The sequence below is a fragment of the Miniopterus natalensis genome, chromosome 3, assembly GCF_054644295.1.
Source record: "Miniopterus natalensis isolate mMinNat1 chromosome 3, mMinNat1.hap1, whole genome shotgun sequence".
In the NCBI taxonomy this organism is placed as follows: domain Eukaryota; kingdom Metazoa; phylum Chordata; class Mammalia; order Chiroptera; family Miniopteridae; genus Miniopterus; species Miniopterus natalensis.
Window position 1 is genome coordinate 47,534,950 of NC_142083.1, and position 20,412 is coordinate 47,555,361.

At 38.8% G+C, this 20,412-nt stretch overlaps 1 protein-coding gene across 1 annotated transcript in view; it reads left to right on the top strand.

The window, feature by feature from the left end:
• Positions 1–20,412, top strand: part of ADGRV1 (adhesion G protein-coupled receptor V1) — a 404,143-nt gene that overhangs the window by 145,725 nt on the left and 238,006 nt on the right. Inside the window, exons 70-78 of the mRNA XM_016216159.2 lie at positions 631–780; positions 1,836–2,309; positions 5,111–5,254; positions 5,739–5,913; positions 6,543–6,678; positions 8,410–9,434; positions 11,026–11,143; positions 11,953–12,124; positions 17,264–17,506. Coding sequence (XP_016071645.2) covers positions 631–780; positions 1,836–2,309; positions 5,111–5,254; positions 5,739–5,913; positions 6,543–6,678; positions 8,410–9,434; positions 11,026–11,143; positions 11,953–12,124; positions 17,264–17,506 — 2,637 coding nt within the window. The remainder of the gene's footprint in view (positions 1–630; positions 781–1,835; positions 2,310–5,110; positions 5,255–5,738; positions 5,914–6,542; positions 6,679–8,409; positions 9,435–11,025; positions 11,144–11,952; positions 12,125–17,263; positions 17,507–20,412) is intronic.

Here is a 20,412-nt window from a genome sequence, read left to right on the forward strand (position 1 = left end):
GAAACTCACACAGGGTTTCTGATTGAAGTTTTGAGGCAGAATGCTTTCTCCCGGAACCTCAGTATTTGCTCCTGAGGCCTTAAACTGATTGGTTGACACCCGCACACATTATTGAGGACAATCTCCTTTACTTAAAGTCAACTGATTGTAAATATTAATCACATCTACAAAATAACCTTCACAGCAACATCTAGATTAGTGTTTGACCAAGCAACTGGGTATCATAATCTATAAACTGACACATGCAACTAAGCATCACAGGGCCTTTTGCCTCCCGCCACCTTGTATTGTAACCAGTAGAGAGAAGTTAGCAGAAATTAACTGGTTAAGTAAAACAAACATAAGGCAAATAAACCTAAATTGAGGCATCAAAGTACTATCCTTTTGAGATTCTACAAATTGCAGTTTTCTGGACACTTATATCCCATTATCCTTGGGGAATAAGAACTTACTTGTTATAGGTAACAGTCAGTGTAATAAAGAAGATAGCTAGATAATTATATTTCAGTTTTATCTCTATGTTTCTTCCATTTCTTCAGCTCTCTGTGTATTGATTGACAAACTGGACACTGTATTTTCATTCATAGTTGTTATATATGTTATTCACTCCACTCTGTTTCTGTTTTTTAGATTCAGAAGTTTGGTGATCCCAATGGAGTGGTTCAGTTCGCTCCTGAGTCTTTAACTGTGAAGACCTATTTGGAGCCATCAGCCCTGGAAGGGCCCCTAATCATCACTTTTTTTGTCAGAAGAGTCAAGGGCAGTTTTGGAGAGATTAAGGTATCATTTTTCAGTTTATTTTTAAGTAGAGTAACAATTTGCTTAACAAATGTAGTTGAGAGGGACAGAGAAACGGTGTTGTTCTGGTTAAAGGTTTTCATAAACTGAAGTGACATGAATTTTCACAGAAGCTGAGAACTACTTTTAGGCTCTCCAGCCAGCATCAACCTTAGCAGCCTCCCTACATTCTGTTACAATTAGATTAAAAAGGTCTTCCTCACATTTAGTCATGAAGAGTATAACTAAACTATTTTGTATTTTCTTGTTTGCTGTAACATGAAGCTTTTCCTACTTAAATTTCTGATTTTTGTAAATTGCTTAATGTATTCTCCAGGACTTTATTTCTCAATATAATTTTTTTTTTTTTTTTTCATTTAGCAACTGATTTTTAAGAGGTTAGATTTGTGTGTTCATTGATATAGAACATTCGAGGATGCCCTTTAAATCATCAGGATATTTGTTTAACCGATCTAGATTGTTTCTTTTCTAGAGAAACATATTTGGTGAAATTTCTCTATGAAGTTACTGCTTTACCTGTAACTGGTACTTGTTCAGTTGAAGCTTCATGGTTTGGAGGCCAGAAATTCTTGGAAAATAATTCTTGATTCTAAGAAATCTAATAAATATTCCCTTATAGTTAAAAAACAAACAACAACTAATTCTGATGTAAAGCATTAGATTATCTATTCACTTTTTACCTTTAAACATTGTCTGTGGTTCAATATGGAATGTATTTGTAGTTACTGGCATTTTAAAGTAAACTTGCTCCTCTTTATCTCTTGAATTTGCTATTATTTTAGAAGTAGGTAAAATGAGATTTTTGTAGTCTTGCCCTGCAAATTGTGTACGACAGCCTGAAAGAGTTAATATACTTTCATGATTCAAACGTCACTCCTCTATATTTTCTAAACTAACTGCTTGGAGACTCTGAATATAATGATGCACAATTAATATTTCCTTTTTGTATATTAGAAAGGAAAACATAATTTAAAGGACTTTGATTCAATTTACTGAATTATATAACATCGTTGGATTTTTTTTCCCTTTTATTTTAGGTTTACTGGGAAATAAGTAGTCAGTTTGATATTACTGGAGACTTTCTCTCTACAAAAGGATTTTTCACCATTGCTGATGGAGAGCGTGCAGTGAGCTTTGATGTTCATTTGCTACCAGATGACATACCCGAGATAGAGGAAGCCTATGTGATCCAGCTTGTTTCTGTAGAGGGAGGAGCAGGACTGGATCCGGAAAAATGCATCACGCAGTTCTCTGTTTCTGCAAATGATGACCCACATGGAGTGTTCGCTCTGTATGCAGATCGCCAGTCAGTGCTTGTTGGGCAGGACCTCAATAGATTCATCCAAATTAACGTGACCAGGCTTGCCGGAACCTTCGGAGATGTGGCTGTTGGGTATCGAATATCATCTGATCATAAGGAGCAGCCAGTTGTTACAGAGACTGCAGAGAGGCAGCTGGTGGTCAAAGACGGTGCTGGCTATAAAGTGGACGCGGTGCCAGTAAGGAGTCAGGTGTGCAGCAGTTTCCTGATCATTCCAATCAAACTTCTTCAGTGAGAGCCCTGGCTTACCTCGTCACCAGTTTAAATCTTATTCAGATATTTAAATATAACCATGAAGAATGCCTTGGAAAATGCATAGTAATTATTGGATAATGCACAGGGTGAAGTTTTTGCAGATTATATGTGAATATGGAGATGAAGTATTTTTGTCTAGGACGGGGGTGGGGAACCTTTTTTCTGCCAAGGGCTATTTGGATATTTATAACATCATTCTCAGGCCATACAAAATTATCAACTTAAAATTCAGCTATGAAAAAAGCTCCTAGATTTATTGAATTTCAAGTTCTGCCTGCAGTTGCCTTGGCAGAGCCAGACCAAATGATTTCGGCCCCATGGGCCAGACATTCCCCACCCTTGGTCTAGATAGTGGCAGGCGCTTATTTAATATTTACAAAGTTCCAGAAATTATTTCAACTGCTATACATATCGCCCCACCATTATACATATACACCCCACCACTGACATGCATGCACACACATGTGTGCACATACACACACAGGATACTTGTTGAAGGGAAGGAATCTAGGCTTTCCTGTGGGACTGACTTGCTCCCTGGAGTTTGGAGGAGCTCCACGAACACAGAAACTGGTACCTGCTTCTCTCCTTGCAAATCTGGAACATAGGAAATTGGCTCTGACTCTCTGTGATGGTAAAAAAGAGAGAAGGCAGTGGACTGCTCAGGCAAACATTTGGGGTGAGAGTGATAAGAATGTGTGGATTTCCTGTGAGTCTAGTAGACACCTCGGCGGCCTTTGTAGTCTAAACCACGGAAAGTGATTTGAGTGACTCTGTCTTACCCCTTCCGAGGATGGTTCGTAGCTAGTATCATTCTCTGTGCATAGGAGAGAAGTTTATTTATTTGATACGTGGGATGCACTATGGCACTGGGGATTAATTACGACACAGTTGAGAAAGGCTGCCCCAGAGGGTAGCCAGATTAGAACAGTCTTGAGAACAATCTGTGGGATGGAGTGTGAAGCTCAGAAAGAATCTAAAAAAGGTAATCGTCTCTGGAGGAACGGTGAGGAGTGGAATTCTGAGGTCTTTGAGGAACTCCCACATAAGTTCCATGAAAGGTTGAGAATTGGAGTGACTGTCTTCATGGAAGGATAGTGGTCGGCCAATGTTAGGCAAGAAAGGACTACAGCAGCGAGGCAAGATTTTGTCATTCTCTCTCAGAGCAACCCTCTACTGTCCCAAACCTTGAATGTGCCAGGAGATCAGTGGAAAGGCCTAAGGGGACTGAAGGAGTGTTGAAACATCACACCGTGACTCCTTTCCCACTGCAGAGCCTGGACTGTGAATCAAACAAACTGGGATAAGCAGGAGAGCTTTAACTGATGCGTGATGGAAGTTTTGATTGATATAGGTTTGGCCTTTACCTTCTTGAAAGTGACAGAAAGCTTAGCCATTTACCCACAACATTGTGAACAGGTAGTGGAAAGAAACCCCACAAAGCAGTAATAGGAGAAAAATGAAGCAGTTTCCTGTTTGTATTCCACTAAGTTTAGCAGTGGAAGCACATCCTGCAGAACACGACCACTCCTAAAAACCCCCAAGTTCCCTTGCAAATTAATCCCCTTGCTTTTCTTCTGTAGGGAAACCAGCTTTTCCTCAAGTTTGCTGTTACTACTGTTAAACTTTAAGGTTCAATTACTGTACCCTGGGGATTTGCTGAGTCACACAAGACTGTGTGCTGGGTGGGCTCAAGAACAGAGGGGCCGGGTGGGGAGGCACAAAGGTCGGAGCCTGGCCCTTCATTCTTCAGGAATTAGGGATAAAAATCCCTTAGCTGCCCAGCCAGTGAACTGCATAAGGAAGAAGGGGCCTACCCTTAGCAGAGAGGTGGGAGACAAATGATTGCAATCAGGACGCTGATTTATTTCTGTTTCCTTAGCACTTGACCCATGATTTATGTTCAGTGAATGTTATTTTGACAAAAATGGAGATTGATTATATGAATGAGACACCTGTTACCCTCATGTTGCACAGCATTTGAAACCAGTATGGTACATATTTTGCACATTTGGGAGGATGACATATGTTTAAGTACATTATCTTTAAGTACATGGTTGTTTTTTCCTTCAATCAAGATGTACAAAATTTTTAGTAATATTTCAGGTTAAGGGGGTAATGGAGGCTAATCCATTATCAACAACAATATTTCTGTGGGAATATGTATATTTCATATATATATATATTTTAAAGAAACATCAATTTTAAAATTGAAGATTCCCCTACTTTGTTGGATTCTAAAACTTTGAAAATTGATATTTAATACATGGTGTTAGTAATTATTTGTCAAATATTCAAATAATAAGTACACCTAAGTTATTATCCATATTGAGTAAATATTAGAGTTACTAGTTACTATCAAGGAAGAGAAAGAAATTGAGTTATGCTGGTTTTAGGAGCTGACACTGTTTACCTGTGAGTTCTTTCCATTCCTGTAGCACCTGATTCTATCGCTAATAATACTGCTGCTCGTGAGTCTCATCATTCCTGATGCCATTTGGGAACACATGGAGAATTTGCACTTTTGTGTTTTTTATCCTGTATTACTATCACTCCTCACCCTACAGTCTCCATAACAGTGATTTGTTTTATAACACAGAGGAAAGGGCATAGATTCATGAAACTGATAGAAATGTATCCTGAGGCAGTGTGCTAATAACTTATACCAATGTCAGTATTTTTCTCTATAAATTATTTTTCACTACTAAAAAAGTCATTGGTACCCTTTGTCTGTAGGCCTTCCTCTCACTGGGCTCCAATTTCACCTTGCAACTGGTGACTGTGATGCTTGTTGGTGGACGCTCCTATGGCATGCCAACAATTCTGCAGGAAGCAAAAGCCGCTGTCCTTCCTGTCCCTGAGAAAGCTGCCAATTCTCAGGTAATTGGCCCTGCGTGTGGTGCTATCTGGGAACCACAAGAGGGCAGCTTTTATAGGAAGGACTAAGATTCAGACAGAATTTCTTCTTTTGTTGTTCAAAATATTACAAATGTCCCTTTTTCTCCCCAACGACCCATTCCACCCCACCCCACCCCCTGCCCCAGTCCCTCTTCCCACCATTGTCTGTGACCTTGGGTTGTGCATATCTGCATATAAGTTCTTTGGTTACTCTCTCCCCCTCCAGACAGAATTTCTTAAGATTCACTATTTCCTTACATCTAAGTAACCCTCCCATCAGAATTATAAAATGGAATACATTTCCAAGTCTCAGATATCATTTCTTAAACATTACTCTTTAATTGAACATATTTTAAAACAGGAAAATATATTGTGTAAACAAAGAGGAAGTTGACTTTTAACCCACTCTCCGGAAAACAAGAACCTATAGAGAGAAATAAAGTATTTTCGGCATGTTTTCCCTCAGGTTGGGTTTGAGTCAACTGCTTTTTCCCTCACGGACATCACTGCTGGAACAAGCCAAGTCGTGATTTCTCGGAGAGGCACCTACGGCTCCCTCATGGTTGCCTGGGTGGCTGGATATGCCCCTGGGTTAGAAGGCCCTGAATTCATGGTTGTTGGCAACATGACCCCGAAACTGGGTGAGTTGTAGCTTTTAAAACATGGAAGTGTGTAATTGCCACTAATTTTCTAGGTTCATCCTCCCTCTGGGAAAATGAACTGTTTGTTTTGTAATATAGCATTCCCGTTTTTAAGAGATCAGAATTGCAAAGGCTGCTTCGGGAGGATGAGAGAAAGTTTATTCAGTCAAATTAGAAATTTCATACCTCACCTGGAAATAGAGCAGACTGTTTATGCTTCAGGAGTTTGTTAAAAGTAGTTTTAAACACTTAATTTCAACCATACAGTAATGAAAAGTCACACTTTTGTGTCCATTTACATGTTCACCTGAATATTTGCCAGTAGAGCAACTGTTACTTAGTCTATTTTTCAATTATACCATTAGCTCTATGAGGGTCACTGAGACGCAGATGCTGGAGGGTTTGGCCCCCACCAGGCAGAGTAGACAGGGACTGAAGGCAAAGTTCGTATAGTTTAGGGAATTTGCTGTAAGTTTATTTCCCTCTTTTCCCATTTTTAAAATGTTTTGCTTTTTGTAGACTGTCATAGAATTTTAGAAAAGGAAATATTTCATCACATTTTTAAGGGTTGAGTCCCAATTTAAGAACTCAGAAATGATGCCCTACTTCCCCTCCACGTTTTTTTTCAGGGAGCCTTTCATTTTCCCACGGAGAACAAAGTCAAGGCGTCTTGCTGTGGACATTTCCCAGCCCTGGTCAGCCGGAGGCCTTTGTCGTTCACCTCTCAGGAGTGCAGAGCAGTGCCCCTGGTGGGGCCGAACTTAGGTAAGACGTCTCTGAGGAATAATCAGTTGAAACAAAAAACAAACACCACAAGGACCACTTTCCCTGAAACAGAGGCAAAACCAGTTTTGGTGCAGAGTAATGTATGGCCTACATGCCAAAGGTGCCGCGGAGGGAGGCTGGCTTTCACAGTTCACCACCACTCTTTGCCTCCAAGAGAGTTCAGCATGACCTCTAATTCAAGAATGCTGGCCTGGGGTAGCATCTCCAATAAGAAACACAATGGCAAAGCCACTTATTTTGAAAGGGGCTGTCTTTTGAGAAGTAGCTGGAAATAACCTGCTTTCTCCAAGGGATTCAGAGTAAGAAGAAGCCATCACAGTAGGGTAATAGTATGACTTAGGCCAATGGCTCTTTTGAGTTTAATTTAAATCAGAATATTTGCAGGTAAATATGTTTAAGCCCAAAGCAATTTACTTTTCTCATACCTGGGATGGGCTTGATTGGAACAACAGAGGGCACACCTTAGAGCAGACTCATGGATTTAGCCCTGGCCCTGACACTTGCTTGCTGTGTGACTTGGGGAAAGTTATTTGATCTTTCTGTTCTTCAGTTTACTTACTTATTTGGAAAATGGGGGAAATGTGTGAGCAAAATCAGTGAGCGTCCTAGTGTGTTTGTGTACATGTTTATGTGTGGGAAATACTGGCTGGCAGCATCAAATATGGCTTTAAGTTTACATATGTCATTTTAAAAGTATTTGGCCACAGAATGTATTTCAGGGTAACAGATTCAAATGCATTTCACACCAACAGTAATAGTTAACGGTTTTATAGTGCTTGCTCCAGGCCAGGCATTACTTTAAGGATGATATGTGTTTAACTCATTCTTAATAGCAGCCATAGGACATAGATACTATTGTCAGTCCCATTTCACAGAAAAAGAGAGTGAGTCACAGACAGATTATGTAATATACCTGGAGTCACACAGGTAATAATGGTTGGGGCCATGATTTGAATCCGGTCTTTCTGGCCACTGTCTGAGCTCTTAACATTGCGCTATGTGTTGAGTTATCAGTGCTTTACCATAAAGAGTGATGGTCTCTAGGGTGTCCTCCTGAAAGGCATTCAAATTTAGATTAAAAATAAATAACTGTTAGCCAAGGAAAATATGCCTGTTGTCTGGATTAGGCTGATGGACTACCAGTACCTCTGACATAACTACTAACTCCTAACAAAACTCCATGGGATGAAGCTAAGGATTAATCACTTAATTGTGGATGTTTCTTCCAATTCACATGCAAAATTCTAGTAACATTTGTGTGAGAGAATAGTCCCATTATAATCCAGTTGGAAGAAACAAGGATTTTGCATCTAGTAGGGGCAACTATTTCTATTTGGTAGATAAGAAACTCGGCTGACATCCAGAATATTCTATGAAGTTTTGGTTTCCTGTGTACTGATCATAACAGAGAGCCTGATGTTTCAGACCCTTTAGAGAGCTGCTCTGGGGTGACTGGAGAGACAGAACAGAGACCTCTGAGCTCTGCACTTTGCTCAAACATGTTAGGTCCCCTCACCAGTGAGAGCAGCTCCTGTTCTAACATTTCTTGTGCTCTGATATATTCATCAGTAAGTAAGTAGAGTTTTATGGAATTTGAAAGGGCATGTCATTTTTAAGATGCCCTCATGAGCAGCATCTTAAATCTGTGAAAGATGAATCTCTGCAGTGATATTTCTATTTTCATCAATTCTTTTATGGCTTTTTTTCCAGGTCAGGTTTCACCGTTGCTGAAATTGAACCAATGGGAGTCTTTCAATTTTCCCCTAGTTCAAGACATATCATAGTGTCAGAGGATACGCAGATGATCAGATTACAGGTACAAAGGCTCTTTGGGTTCCACGGCCATCTTATTAAAGTTTCCTATCAGACAACTGCAGGAAGCGCAAAGCCCCTGGAAGATTTTGAGCCCGTTCAGAATGGGGAGCTGCTTTTTCAAAAATTCCAAGCCGAGGTTAATTTTGAAATAATCATTATTAATGACCAGCTTCCTGAGATAGAAGAATTTTTTTACATTAACCTAACTTCAGTAGAAATTAAAGGATTGCAAAGGTTTACACACACGAGTTGGAGACCACGCCTGAACCTGGACTTCAGTGTGGCAGTGATCACGATACAGGATAATGACACAGCTCTCATTCCCTTAGGGACTGACTCCTCCACACACCCCGACATGACCAAGGGAACTGCCACTCCGCAGCCAACCCAAATGGTTGCCATTGTCACCGGGGCGACTGCGATCCCTGAGAAACTTGTTCCCCCTCCTGGGGCGCCTGGGGTGGCCCCTGGAACCGCACAGGTTTCCATTCATGGCACCTTCAGCGTCGGGCCGCCCGTTGTCTACGTTGGCGAGGAGCCGAGGAACGGCACAGTAAGCTCTGCAGAGGTCCTCATCCGGAGAGCCGGCGGCTCTGCGGGCACCGTCAGCGTGACACTCACAACTTACGGGGGGAGAGCCGCTCAGGAGGGTGCAGATGCACTGCCCTTCCACGACCCCCGCGGGCTCGCCAACCTCACCTGGGCGGCTGAAGAAGAGGACTTTGAAGAGCAGACTCTCACCCTCACGTTCCTAGATGGACAGAGGGAACGGAGCGTGCTGGTTAAAATTGTGGATGATGAGGAGCCCGAGGGGCAGGAGTTCTTCTACGTGTTTCTCACGGACCCGCGGGGGGGAGCGCAGATCGTGAAGGGAAAGGATGACGCTGGATTCGCAGCTTTTGCCATGATCATTATTACAGGTGTGTCTTTGGAGTGATGGAGATAAAAATGTACCATTTTGTGGTGCAGGATTTTTTATAAGATCATTTCTATCTTAAATTTAATTTAAAGGGTGAATTACTTGAATCACTCATAGTAATTCATTGAAACATCATTTTCTGAGACTCAGACACTGAGCGCGGACTGGTGGTTGCCAGAGGGGAGGAGGGTTAGGTGACTGGGTGAAAGAGGTGGAGGGATTAAGAAGTACAGGTTTGTAGCTACGAAATAGTCATGGGGATCGAACATACAGTAGAGGAAATAGTCAATAATATTTTGATAACGATGTATAGTGCTAGGTTGGCACTGGAAATATCAGGGGAAACACTTTGTAAAGTATATGATTGTCTACTCTGCTGAACACCTGAAACTAATACAAAATAATATTAAGAGCAACCTGTAATTGAAAAATAAAAAAGGTTGATAATTTGCAATTTTCCTCTGAAATCATACTATATTTCTGTTTCTGTTTTTTTTTTAATCCTCACCTGAGGATGTTTTTTCCATTGCTTGCAGAGAGAGTGAAAGGGAGAGAGAGAGAAACATTGATGTGAGAGAGAGACATCGATTGGTTGCCTCCTGCATGCACCCCATCTGGGGTCGGACACCGAGCCTGCAACCGAGGTACATGCCCTCGGCCAGAATCAAACCTGGGACCTTCAGTTCTAGGGCCAACACTCTAACCACTGAGCCAAACCGGCTAGGGCCATACTATGTTTCTTTAAGTGGGTTAGCTCATCTTGTCAATACTTTATCCTAATTAGAGTACTGAGAAGACCATCTCATGATTCTTGTCTACTCTGCTCTTTTATACAAATGTTTATAAGATTTACACAGTGCTTTAGAGTTTAAGATGACACCATGAGAAAACAGTGCGCTATTTCAGTGTAGTGCGAACTCTACATTTTTTCTACTTTAAACACAATTTTGTGGTACAAGGGTGCCTGTAACCTCCAGAGGAGTTTCTTTTACCCAGAGTTACTGCTCAGAGGAGTTTCTTTTACCCAGAGTTACTCAGGAGTTCCTTAATAGTTCTGTTTTTCTCTGGGGCAAATAACTGAATGTGTAACATAAATGGTCTTTTGGTCAGCTCTCTTCTAGGAAGGTAAATCAGTTAAATGGAGTTCATTTATTTAATAAATATTTATTGAGCACTTACAATGTGCTGGCCACCATTCGTTGTACTGGGGATGCAGCAGTAGATACAGTATTGCTGCTCTGGTAGAACTTATATTCTATGAGAATATACTGACTTTAGACAATAAACATATATCAAATGTCCAGGAGTATGAGATGTAGAGTCTCATTGGAGAGAGATGAGCATGGATCTCAGCATGGGGAGTAGAACTGGATGTTTTCTTCCTTCAGGTCCTCTGTTCTCAAAGTGTTAGCCACCTTGATGTTATCATTTTTATTCTAGCCTATTTTTAGTAAAGATCTTTACAAATTGTAGGTCCCCTTACTCACTAGTGAATTGTTCATTTTTATACCATCTGAGCTGGAAAGATTTGTGAAGTATTGGAGATCTTTTAAAGTCATAAGGATACTATAACCCTGCATTTTTCTTTTCAGGAAATGATCTTCAAAATGGTATCATAGGATTCAGTGAGGGGTCCCAGAGTGGGCTCGAGCTGGGTGAAGGCGCTAGTAGGAACAGACTGCATCTTACTGTCGCGAGGCAGCCAAACAGGTATGTTTGTATCTGTGTGGAAGATGTAGTATGTCTGTATTTGAATTCTTAAAATGGTAAAGGCAGGATCAAATGTTGATAGAAGGTCGTGTGGTAGTTGGTACGTCAGTGCTCAGATGCTCTAGTTCTCAGTCTGTGATTTAACACACTGGTTTATGAGCATGACTTAGGGCTACCTTGAACGTGTTGTACTTCATGCAGTAGAGATTATGTAAGTTACCACTTCACATTTACTATTGTCTGGTCACTCTGCATGCACAACCATTTATTGTTAAGGAGACTTCAGTTTATACCACAATTTTGCTTGCAATTTAATATTGTGTAGTACACACCTTCTGAATACTCATCATATACATGCACTAGGTATGCATATATGCACTCACACATACATATATTTATTACCTTTTCCATTTGGGGCTAAATAATCTCTGAAAATGGAGGTCATCTCTTACTCTTTACTTTTGTAACAATCATTTTTAGCAATACTGCTTTTCCTTTAGAAGAATTCTTGTTAAAAGACAAATGAGAAATGTTTACTTGAAGGCAGAAGTTCTCTATTATTTTTCTTTTCATATTCCTGGTACATAATAGGCATAATTGGCAGAAAAATATTATTTGTTTTCGCATTCCTGATATGCAGTAGTTCAATGAATACTTATTCCGTGTTGAACTGAGTGTGGTCATAGACTGCCATGTAAAGTGAGTGCTTCGGATGAAGAGGTCCACTTAGGCACAGCGATAACCTTCTGCCTTAAACACAGGGGCAATGCACTGTTACTGCATGTGCATAGGTTTTGCTCTGTTCCTAGGGCCTTTGAAGATGTCAAGGTCTTCTGGCGAGTCACATTTAACAAAACAGCCACTGTGCTCCAGAAAGATGGTGTGAACCTGAGAGATGAACTTCTGTCTGTGTCAGGGACCACAACCTGTACAGCCGGTCAGACAAAGTGCTCCATCACCTTGGAGCTCAAACCTGGGAAGGTAAGATGTGATGAGGCATAGTGTTGTCAATTCCTAATCTTATTGCTTTAGAATTAGTATTTTAAAGCCACTTTATTGAAATGTGCTCATTGGTCATGTGGAGAGCCTTTGTGTCTCATCTAGCCATAATGCCTAACTCTCTTTGCTGGTGACAGACTTCAGACTTAGAATTGATTTCATTAGAGAATTTTTATAAATAAGCTCATTCTTGTACACTTTAATACATGTTATATGTCAGTTATATTTCAGTTTTCTTTGTTTCTGTTTCTTGTCATTTTCAAGATTCATCCTGGCCTGCCTGCTCATTGTGTGAATGATCCCTTGAGTCATTTTCAGCCAATTATCTCTGATTACTCTGAATGTTTAGTGTTTTGTTTACATTATATCTATAGATTGCATCATATCATATCTATAGATTGCATTATAGGATGAAAGTTCTCTCATTCTCCATCTATAGTTAGAAAGTTCAGTTTTGATCTACTTAAGAGGCAGAGAGGCCAGCTTGGTGAGCCTTTGGATAAATTCTCTTAGTTTATGTTGCACATGGCACTCAGGAGACAGCATTCCCCCCTCTTTCCAAAGGAATCTGCATTACTCAGATGATATTGGTCACCGATCACCTTGCAGAGCTTTAATCATTTAGTAATCAAATGTAGCTTTTGTTTTTTTTTTAAAAAAAAGACTGTTCTGTGATACTTTAATACCTAAGGAGCACTCAGTATTTGCTGTTTGTCTACTACTTAGTTAAACTGAGATACTTAATTAAAAAGCTGGTCATAATATTATGCATGTTCAAAAGTATCATAGCTTCTTTGGTACATGCCAGACACTTAAAACAGCAGGAAAAGCACACACAATGCAATTGCAGTTGACCCTGAACAATGCTGGGGGAAGGGGTACCAGCTACCCTTGACGTGGGAAATTCACTTCTAACTTAAGTCTGCCCTCCACATCCAGATTCCCAAGTACGGATCAAAACTACAGTTGAATTTTTTAATTTTATTTTTTCCATCATCATTTATCCCCTCTGTGCCCTCTTCCACCTCCACCCCCTCTCCACTCCCCACCCACCACAATCACCACACTCTTGCCCATGCCCATTAGTTCTCTCTCTTTTTTTTCTCTTGAACAGCACAGGTTTGAACTGTGCAGGTCCACTATACACAATTTTTTTAAAGTCTCAAATTCAACTAATTTTAATTACTTATCAAATGATTTTCTTTTTGCTGTTCATATAGTCATGTCATGTCACTGAAAGTCCTAGTAAGCTTGTAATTTTCTTTTCATTTTGCTTTAAAAATCTCTGGAAGCTTATTTGCTTTATAGCAATAACATATTCCACAGCCAGCCTGACTTTTCCTGAGCTAAGCCATCCAATCAACTACTGTCCAAACACTTGATTTTTTCATCAGAAAGAATTTTAGCGGTCTTAATCTAAGCACTAGAGTTATGCATAAGAGTTAATGGTTGGCAGAGGTGCTGCTGTGGACAACCTTGATAGTGATAGAGTTAGGAAGTAAGTTTTTAAAATATTGACTTCCCATTGATTTTTTTTCTAATTTAACATATCATATTACTATATATTACTTTTCTTGAGTGGCAGTTTCATTAGCTACTGATACTTCTATCTCACTGAAAAGGAAGAACTGAAATTAAGTTTTAAGAAAATATAGTAAGTATAAAAAAAGCTGTGGGACATTTACACCATGGAATACTATGCAGCTGTAAAGAAGAAGAATCTCGTACCCTTTGGGACAGTATGGATGGACCTGGAGAATATTATGCTAAGTGAAATAAGCCAGGCAGCGAAAGACAAACATCACACGATCTCGCTTATACGTGGAATCTAAAGAACTTAATAAACTGATGAACAGAACAGATTCAATGACATGGAAGCATAGATGAGTCTGATGAATGTCAGAGGGATGGAGGAGGGTGCGTGGGTGGAGGGGGAGAGAGTAACCAAAGAATTTATATGCATATATGCACAACCCAAGGACACGGACAATGGTGGGGAGAGGGACTGGGGAGGGGGATGGGATGGGGTGGAATGGGTCATTGGGGAGAAAAAGGGACATCTGTAATATTTTAAACAAAAACAAAATTAAAAAAAAAAAGAAATTACAGTAAGTAAGCAGTACAGAGTATGCTTACTATGTATATCTTTTTTTTTCTAACACGGGAAATGCTACTGAGCCTGTATCCAAGTAGTTTCATTTAGGCAAGAGGAAGAATTTGGTCTCACCTTTGATTTCTCTTTCTAATGATTTTTCTATTCACAGAGCTGAGTTTTATCCTGCAGCTAATTTTCAGGGAATTTTGCTCTCATTGTCTTCTCAGCTGTTAAAAGAAAAGGTGTAGGCAAGAGTAATACATATTCCAGTTTCAATAAGAGGAATTTTAAAAAGAGGGAAGATTATATTCCCAGAAGAATGGGGGGGGGAATAAATAAATATATATATTTTAAATATATCTTTATTGATTTCAGAGAGAGAAAAGGAGAGGGAGAGAGAGAGATAGAAACATCAATAGTGAGAGAGTCATTGATCAGCTGCAGGCCGCAACCCGGGCATGTGCCCTGACCAGGAATTGAACACCGATCTCCTGGATCCTAGGTTGACACTCAACCATTGAGCCACACCTGGCTGGGCGGAAAAATATATTTTTTAAAAGTACTATGAGTTTCTAATATGCATTTTAACAAATTACATTTTTTGACTGGAAGGAAACATATTGCTCCTCCGGTTCAAATTCTTCTTTTTATATCTGATAAACTGATACCTAGAGTTATAAATAAAACTAGTTCTGCAGCCATGCTCTGCTGTAGTAAACTTTGAGAGATTATTTGGAGGTCCCAGCAGAGCAGCGCAACTAACTATTCCTTGACTTTTGATCTAAGAACCATCTTTTTATTTTTTTATCAAAGGATATTGAACTTATTCCAGGAGGTAATACGGTATTTAAGAGTTTGGGCTCTGATGATAGAAGACCTAGGTTCAAATCTCAGCTCTTCCACTAATTAGCTGGATGACATTAGATAAGTTACATAGCCATCCTGAGTCTTTCAGGTTTGATGGAGTTAATAATAGTGCTGTTAGGCCCTGGCCGGTGTGGCTCCGTTGGTTGGAGCATTGTCCCACCACAGGTTTCATTCCCAGTCATGGCACATACTCAGAGTGTCCTCTGGTGAGGATTTAAAAAAAAAAGAAGCATATTCCACAAAATCTGTTTAAACTAAATAGATTATTTAAGCATCTGTTGCAAATATTTTTTAAAATATTTAAGTAATTAAGATATTGTTTTGTTATTACTTAGACTGACTGCTACTGAGCAAATAGGGACCCAGGAAAAATTATATTCTGTTTTAGTTGGGTAAAAGATCATTCTGGAATGCTTCTGACCTAATGAGGAAAGGAGCTTGCTAGGAAAGGTAGTTACACATGAAATAGGTTCTTGTGAGGTCTCCTGTCATATTTAAGTCTAGAAAAGTTCAGATATGATCTGTGAGTTTTGGTTTCCCAATATATTTCAGACATATTGTTTGAATAGTGGTGTTTCTTTGCAAGACTGGAAGAGTCCTTTTGTCTGTAGTCAGATTATGTGTTGGCATCCATCTGTACACAGTTCAGTTTTAGATGGTTCCTTATTTAGATTGTTACATTTTCTTGTGACTCTAAGTGGTTATAAGTAATGTTCTAATCATTATCACAATGAGAAGAAGCATTTTATTGGAAAATAAAGATAAGAGTCTATGTTGTAATGTAATATGCTGAAAAATAAAATAATGCAAAGCTGAAATCTTTAGTTCAATGAAACTATTGTGAATTTAAACTTACTGGGCCATTAGGGGATGACAGTTCTTAAATAAAGGTACCTATACTTTCCTAGTGTTTTAGTTTAATATATTTGCCAGATTTGTTTCTCAAAAGTGGGAAGAGTATATTTACCTCCATATTTCAATGTTTACTGATGTTGAATTGTAAAGAGTGATATGTGCCATAGAAAAGTTAAACATACGTCTTCAGATTATAAAAGGAAGTTAAGTTCATTTATAGTGTGACTAAGATACGACTTACTGTTGGATAATACTAAAGAGTTTATTGTATTGTTTCGTGACAAATGACATAAGTCTCATTAAAACTATCACAAAACAAATGAATGAGGCCCCTGCTGATAAATAAAAATGATGCATTATATCAAATTAGACAATGTCAAATGCAGTTGAAAATGCATCAGTTTAGCTTATTTGAGTTATGACAGGAAGCTAACAACGTAGATAAAATGTTTAGATTATTGTGTAAGAGTAAATAAGTAAAAACAGGTGATTGATGGTATGTTATAATATTGAATGCAGGCTTTAGAAAATAAATAATTTGAGATTATTGAGAAAAAACCAAGGTGAAACATGAGCAAACTATAATCAATAAACTAATTTAAATTTATAATTCTGAATTTTGGAAAATAAATAAAATTACCAAATTGACTATTATCAACACTGGGTCACATTTATGGTTAACTGTTTAAAACCTTACTGACAAAGTTGAAGCACTCTTTTTTCCTCTATCCGCAGTGACATTGTCCTGCCCTGTCCCCAACCCAACCCCTCCACCAGAGCCAACTAGTCATGGCATTTTAGTTTTTAAGTATTTAAATAAATATGTATCCATTAATGATATGTAGTAAGCTTTATGTAATTTTCAGCTTTACATTTACTGTATCATGTTATACATGTCATCATGAAACTTGATTTTTTTTCCTACTCAGTGTGTTTTCAGATCCATCCATATTGAAAAGTATTGAAATACTTTACTCCTTTTAACTGTTAAATAGCATTTCATTGTATGAATACATTTTATTGATCCTTTTGCATATTGAAATACACATGGATTGTCTCCTGACAATTTTAAAGTAAGAAGCTTACCAGAGAATAATCGTGTTTCTGAAAGAAAGTCCAAAACAGTAAATTCCATGGTAATCTAACAGAAGACTTTAATTCTGGAATTATAGACTGTATTTCTAAATATTTCTAAACATTTTTTCTATAGTTATGTATGTGGATAGCACTAATTCTTACATCAGAATTATCTAAAATAGAAAAATATTAATAATCATTCTTTTTTTTCTTTTTTTCATTATCAGATGCCACAAGTTGAAACGTATTTTTTTGTGGAACTGTATGAAGTAACTGCTGGGGCAGCAATAAACAATAGTGCCAGATTTGCACAGATTAAATTCTTACAGAGAGCTGAACCTCAGAGCCTCGTGTTTTTTTCTGTGGGTTCTCGGCTGCCAGTGGCTCATAAAAAGGCCACTTTAATCAGTTTGCAGGTGTCTAGAGATTCAGGGACAGGACTAACAGTGTCTGTTAACTTCAGTACCCAGGTAAGCATGGGATATATGGTAGCATACATTAAGGTTTTCTTCTTAACTATAGCATGTATAATGAAATGGAGACTAATCAATACATTATTTTCTTATGATTTGATCCTAACATTTATTACACTAAGCTTCATCCTTGAAACAGTTTGATTTTTCACTTAGATCATGTTTTTTGAAATGATAGTCTTTTGTAATTTTCTTTCTTTTGAAAAAGTTGGTTGTGCAATGCAAACTGTCTTGCATAGATCTGTTTTATAAGATCTTTAGAGAGTTAAAATTTCTTCACAATGTAACTGTATGAGACTATAAACAAAAAGTAAGGGTCTTTGTTGTTTATATTTGAACTAGTTGAAAATCTTCTCCAGAACTTCAAACACTGACTGATCTTTATGTTTCTTTAAATCCATGAGTTCATGTGGTCTTACTGCTCCTCTTCACATCCATCCTATTAGGTGACATCAGGTGAAATAGAGGGAGCAGGTAGGTTTCCAGGGTCTCAGAAGAGCAATACTTTGTAACATGAAGTGATGGGATCCTGGGATTGGGCCAGGCAACACCATACACCATTCCAGCATTACTTTTTAAAGTTTGTTTTAGCAGCAAAATTCTACTGAATTAAAACAAAAGTGTTATCTACTCTGCTTAAAGAACGATTGTGGGGATTGGACGCTGTCCTCTCATTTTGGACAGTGCCACTATTTCCCCTGTGAAATATTCCAAACCTTGAGGCTCTTTAGGCCTCAAAGTTTTTTGTTTTGTTTTGTTTTAATATATCTTTATTGATTTTAGAGAGAGGAAGGGAGAGGGAGAGAGAGAAGTAGAAACATCAGTGATGAGAGTCATTGATCAGCTGCTTCCTGGACGCCCCCAACTGGGGATTGAGCCCTTAACCCAGGCATGTGCCCTGACCAGGAATTGAACGTCAATCTCCTGCATCATAGGTCGATGCTCAACCGCTGAGCCACGCCAGCTGGGCTTGTTTTGTTTTTTAACAAAGTGCTGTTTAGTATGTGCTTAGTTATGTCACTATTGGGCTGCTCAAATACATAGAACATCTGTGCATCGATGTGCTGTAGCAATCACATGAGTCAGGGACGGGAGGTAGGGACCAGAACTCTGGGCAGTAAGCTATCCTGGAAGCTGCCTGCCAGAAAAGCTTGTTTTTATGACAGAGTCCGAGGCTTGGCAGACAAGAAGACAGAACTCTATCATATGAGAATCTAGAAATTATCTCCATTATAAATAGCTCTGAAGTGGTATGAACACCAAAAAAAATGATTCATAGTAGGGAGATTTTAGTTTTGGGTTTTTTTTTTTTTTTTTTTTAGCATTTGATGAAGGGAGAGAAATGAGAAAAGCATGGGCTTCATTATTATTCATCTCCCATGAAACATATCACCACAGGCTCACTACTTTGTAGACTGAAAGAAGGAAGCTGGAGATGAAGAGCAGATGATAAAGATTTGAGGCACACTTTAACCTAGTTCATACACTCAGATGAGAAGGGAATTGAAGTTGCCAAAATAAGAATCTTAATGCCAATATCTCTATCATATTTATGTGCATTCTTTCTGAATTCTTCATAAATGATTCCATGCAAAACACATACTGCCACTAGCATGTAACTCATCCCATTTTTATAACACAATGGAAGCATGAAAGGGTCCCTGTGGGGATGGAAATGTTCTCCATCTTGACTGTATCAATGTCAGTATCCTGGTTGTGATTTAGTAAAGTTATACAAAATGTTACCAATGAGTGCTATTGAGTAAAGGGTGCAGGAGATCACTCTATTACTTCTTTTTTTTTTTTAATATATCTTTATTGATTTCAGATAGAGGAAGGGAGAGAGAGAGAGAGAGAGAGAGAGAGAGAGAGAGAGAGAGAAACATCAATGATGAGAAAATCGTCATTCATTGTCTGCCTCTGGCACGCCCCCAACTGGGCATCGAGCCCACAACCTGGGTATGTGCCCTGACTGGGAATAGATCTGCTATCTCCTAGGTCCTAGGTCAATGCTCAACTGCTGAGCCACGCCCGGCCAGGCTCTATTACTTCTTATAACTGCATGTGAATCTACAAATATCTCAAAATAAAAAATTTAATTTGAAAAATTAGAAATAAAGTTTCACTTCTGTGGTCTATTGTGTCATTCCCCCTGCATTTTCTCTCTCTGAATGCTAGGCATATTACTAGAAGACAAAGACATACTATCCTATTTTCCAGTAGCTGGCCAGAATGGGAAAATAATTATGGACCAAGTTGCTAGTCTGTTACAATGATATCAATCTTTATTTTACTTCTTTGAATAGATTTTCATACCATAGTTAAAACAGTAGTATACATACCCTGTGGTAGGTCAGCATTCCCAGGACATAAATACTATGGTCTTAGCATTAGTTCATTTATATCCACATATTTGTGATAAAAAAGCAAAGGATATAAAGTTTTGAGATAATGAAAATATCACTCATTCCAGTTATCATTAAAGTCAGCAGGCCTATGGCTTCCCCAAATTTGAAAACCAGTTTAAACCCTTTCATTTATGTATGTGTGTCCTAGCCCAAAGCACACAGTGCAGGAAGGAGCATGCCTTTCCTCCTTACTCTCACATTGCCTATTCCAGTCAAAGGCTACTTCTACATCGATTTCCATTGTTTCTTTTAAGTTGCTTTGTGCTTCTTGTTTTTGTGTGTGTATTTCATAAACACAAGAACATTTGATGGTTCTATTTCCTTTAAATGTCTGAATTGTGAAATAAGTCCTACCAGAAAACGTTGGACAGAATGTATATGTGCAGTTTATAGTAATAAAGTCACTACCACCTAGCTTAAGAAATTCAGCTTTATCAGGATCATATAACTAGCTGCCATGGACCCTCCTCTGATTCTATCCTGTTTGTTCCTTGC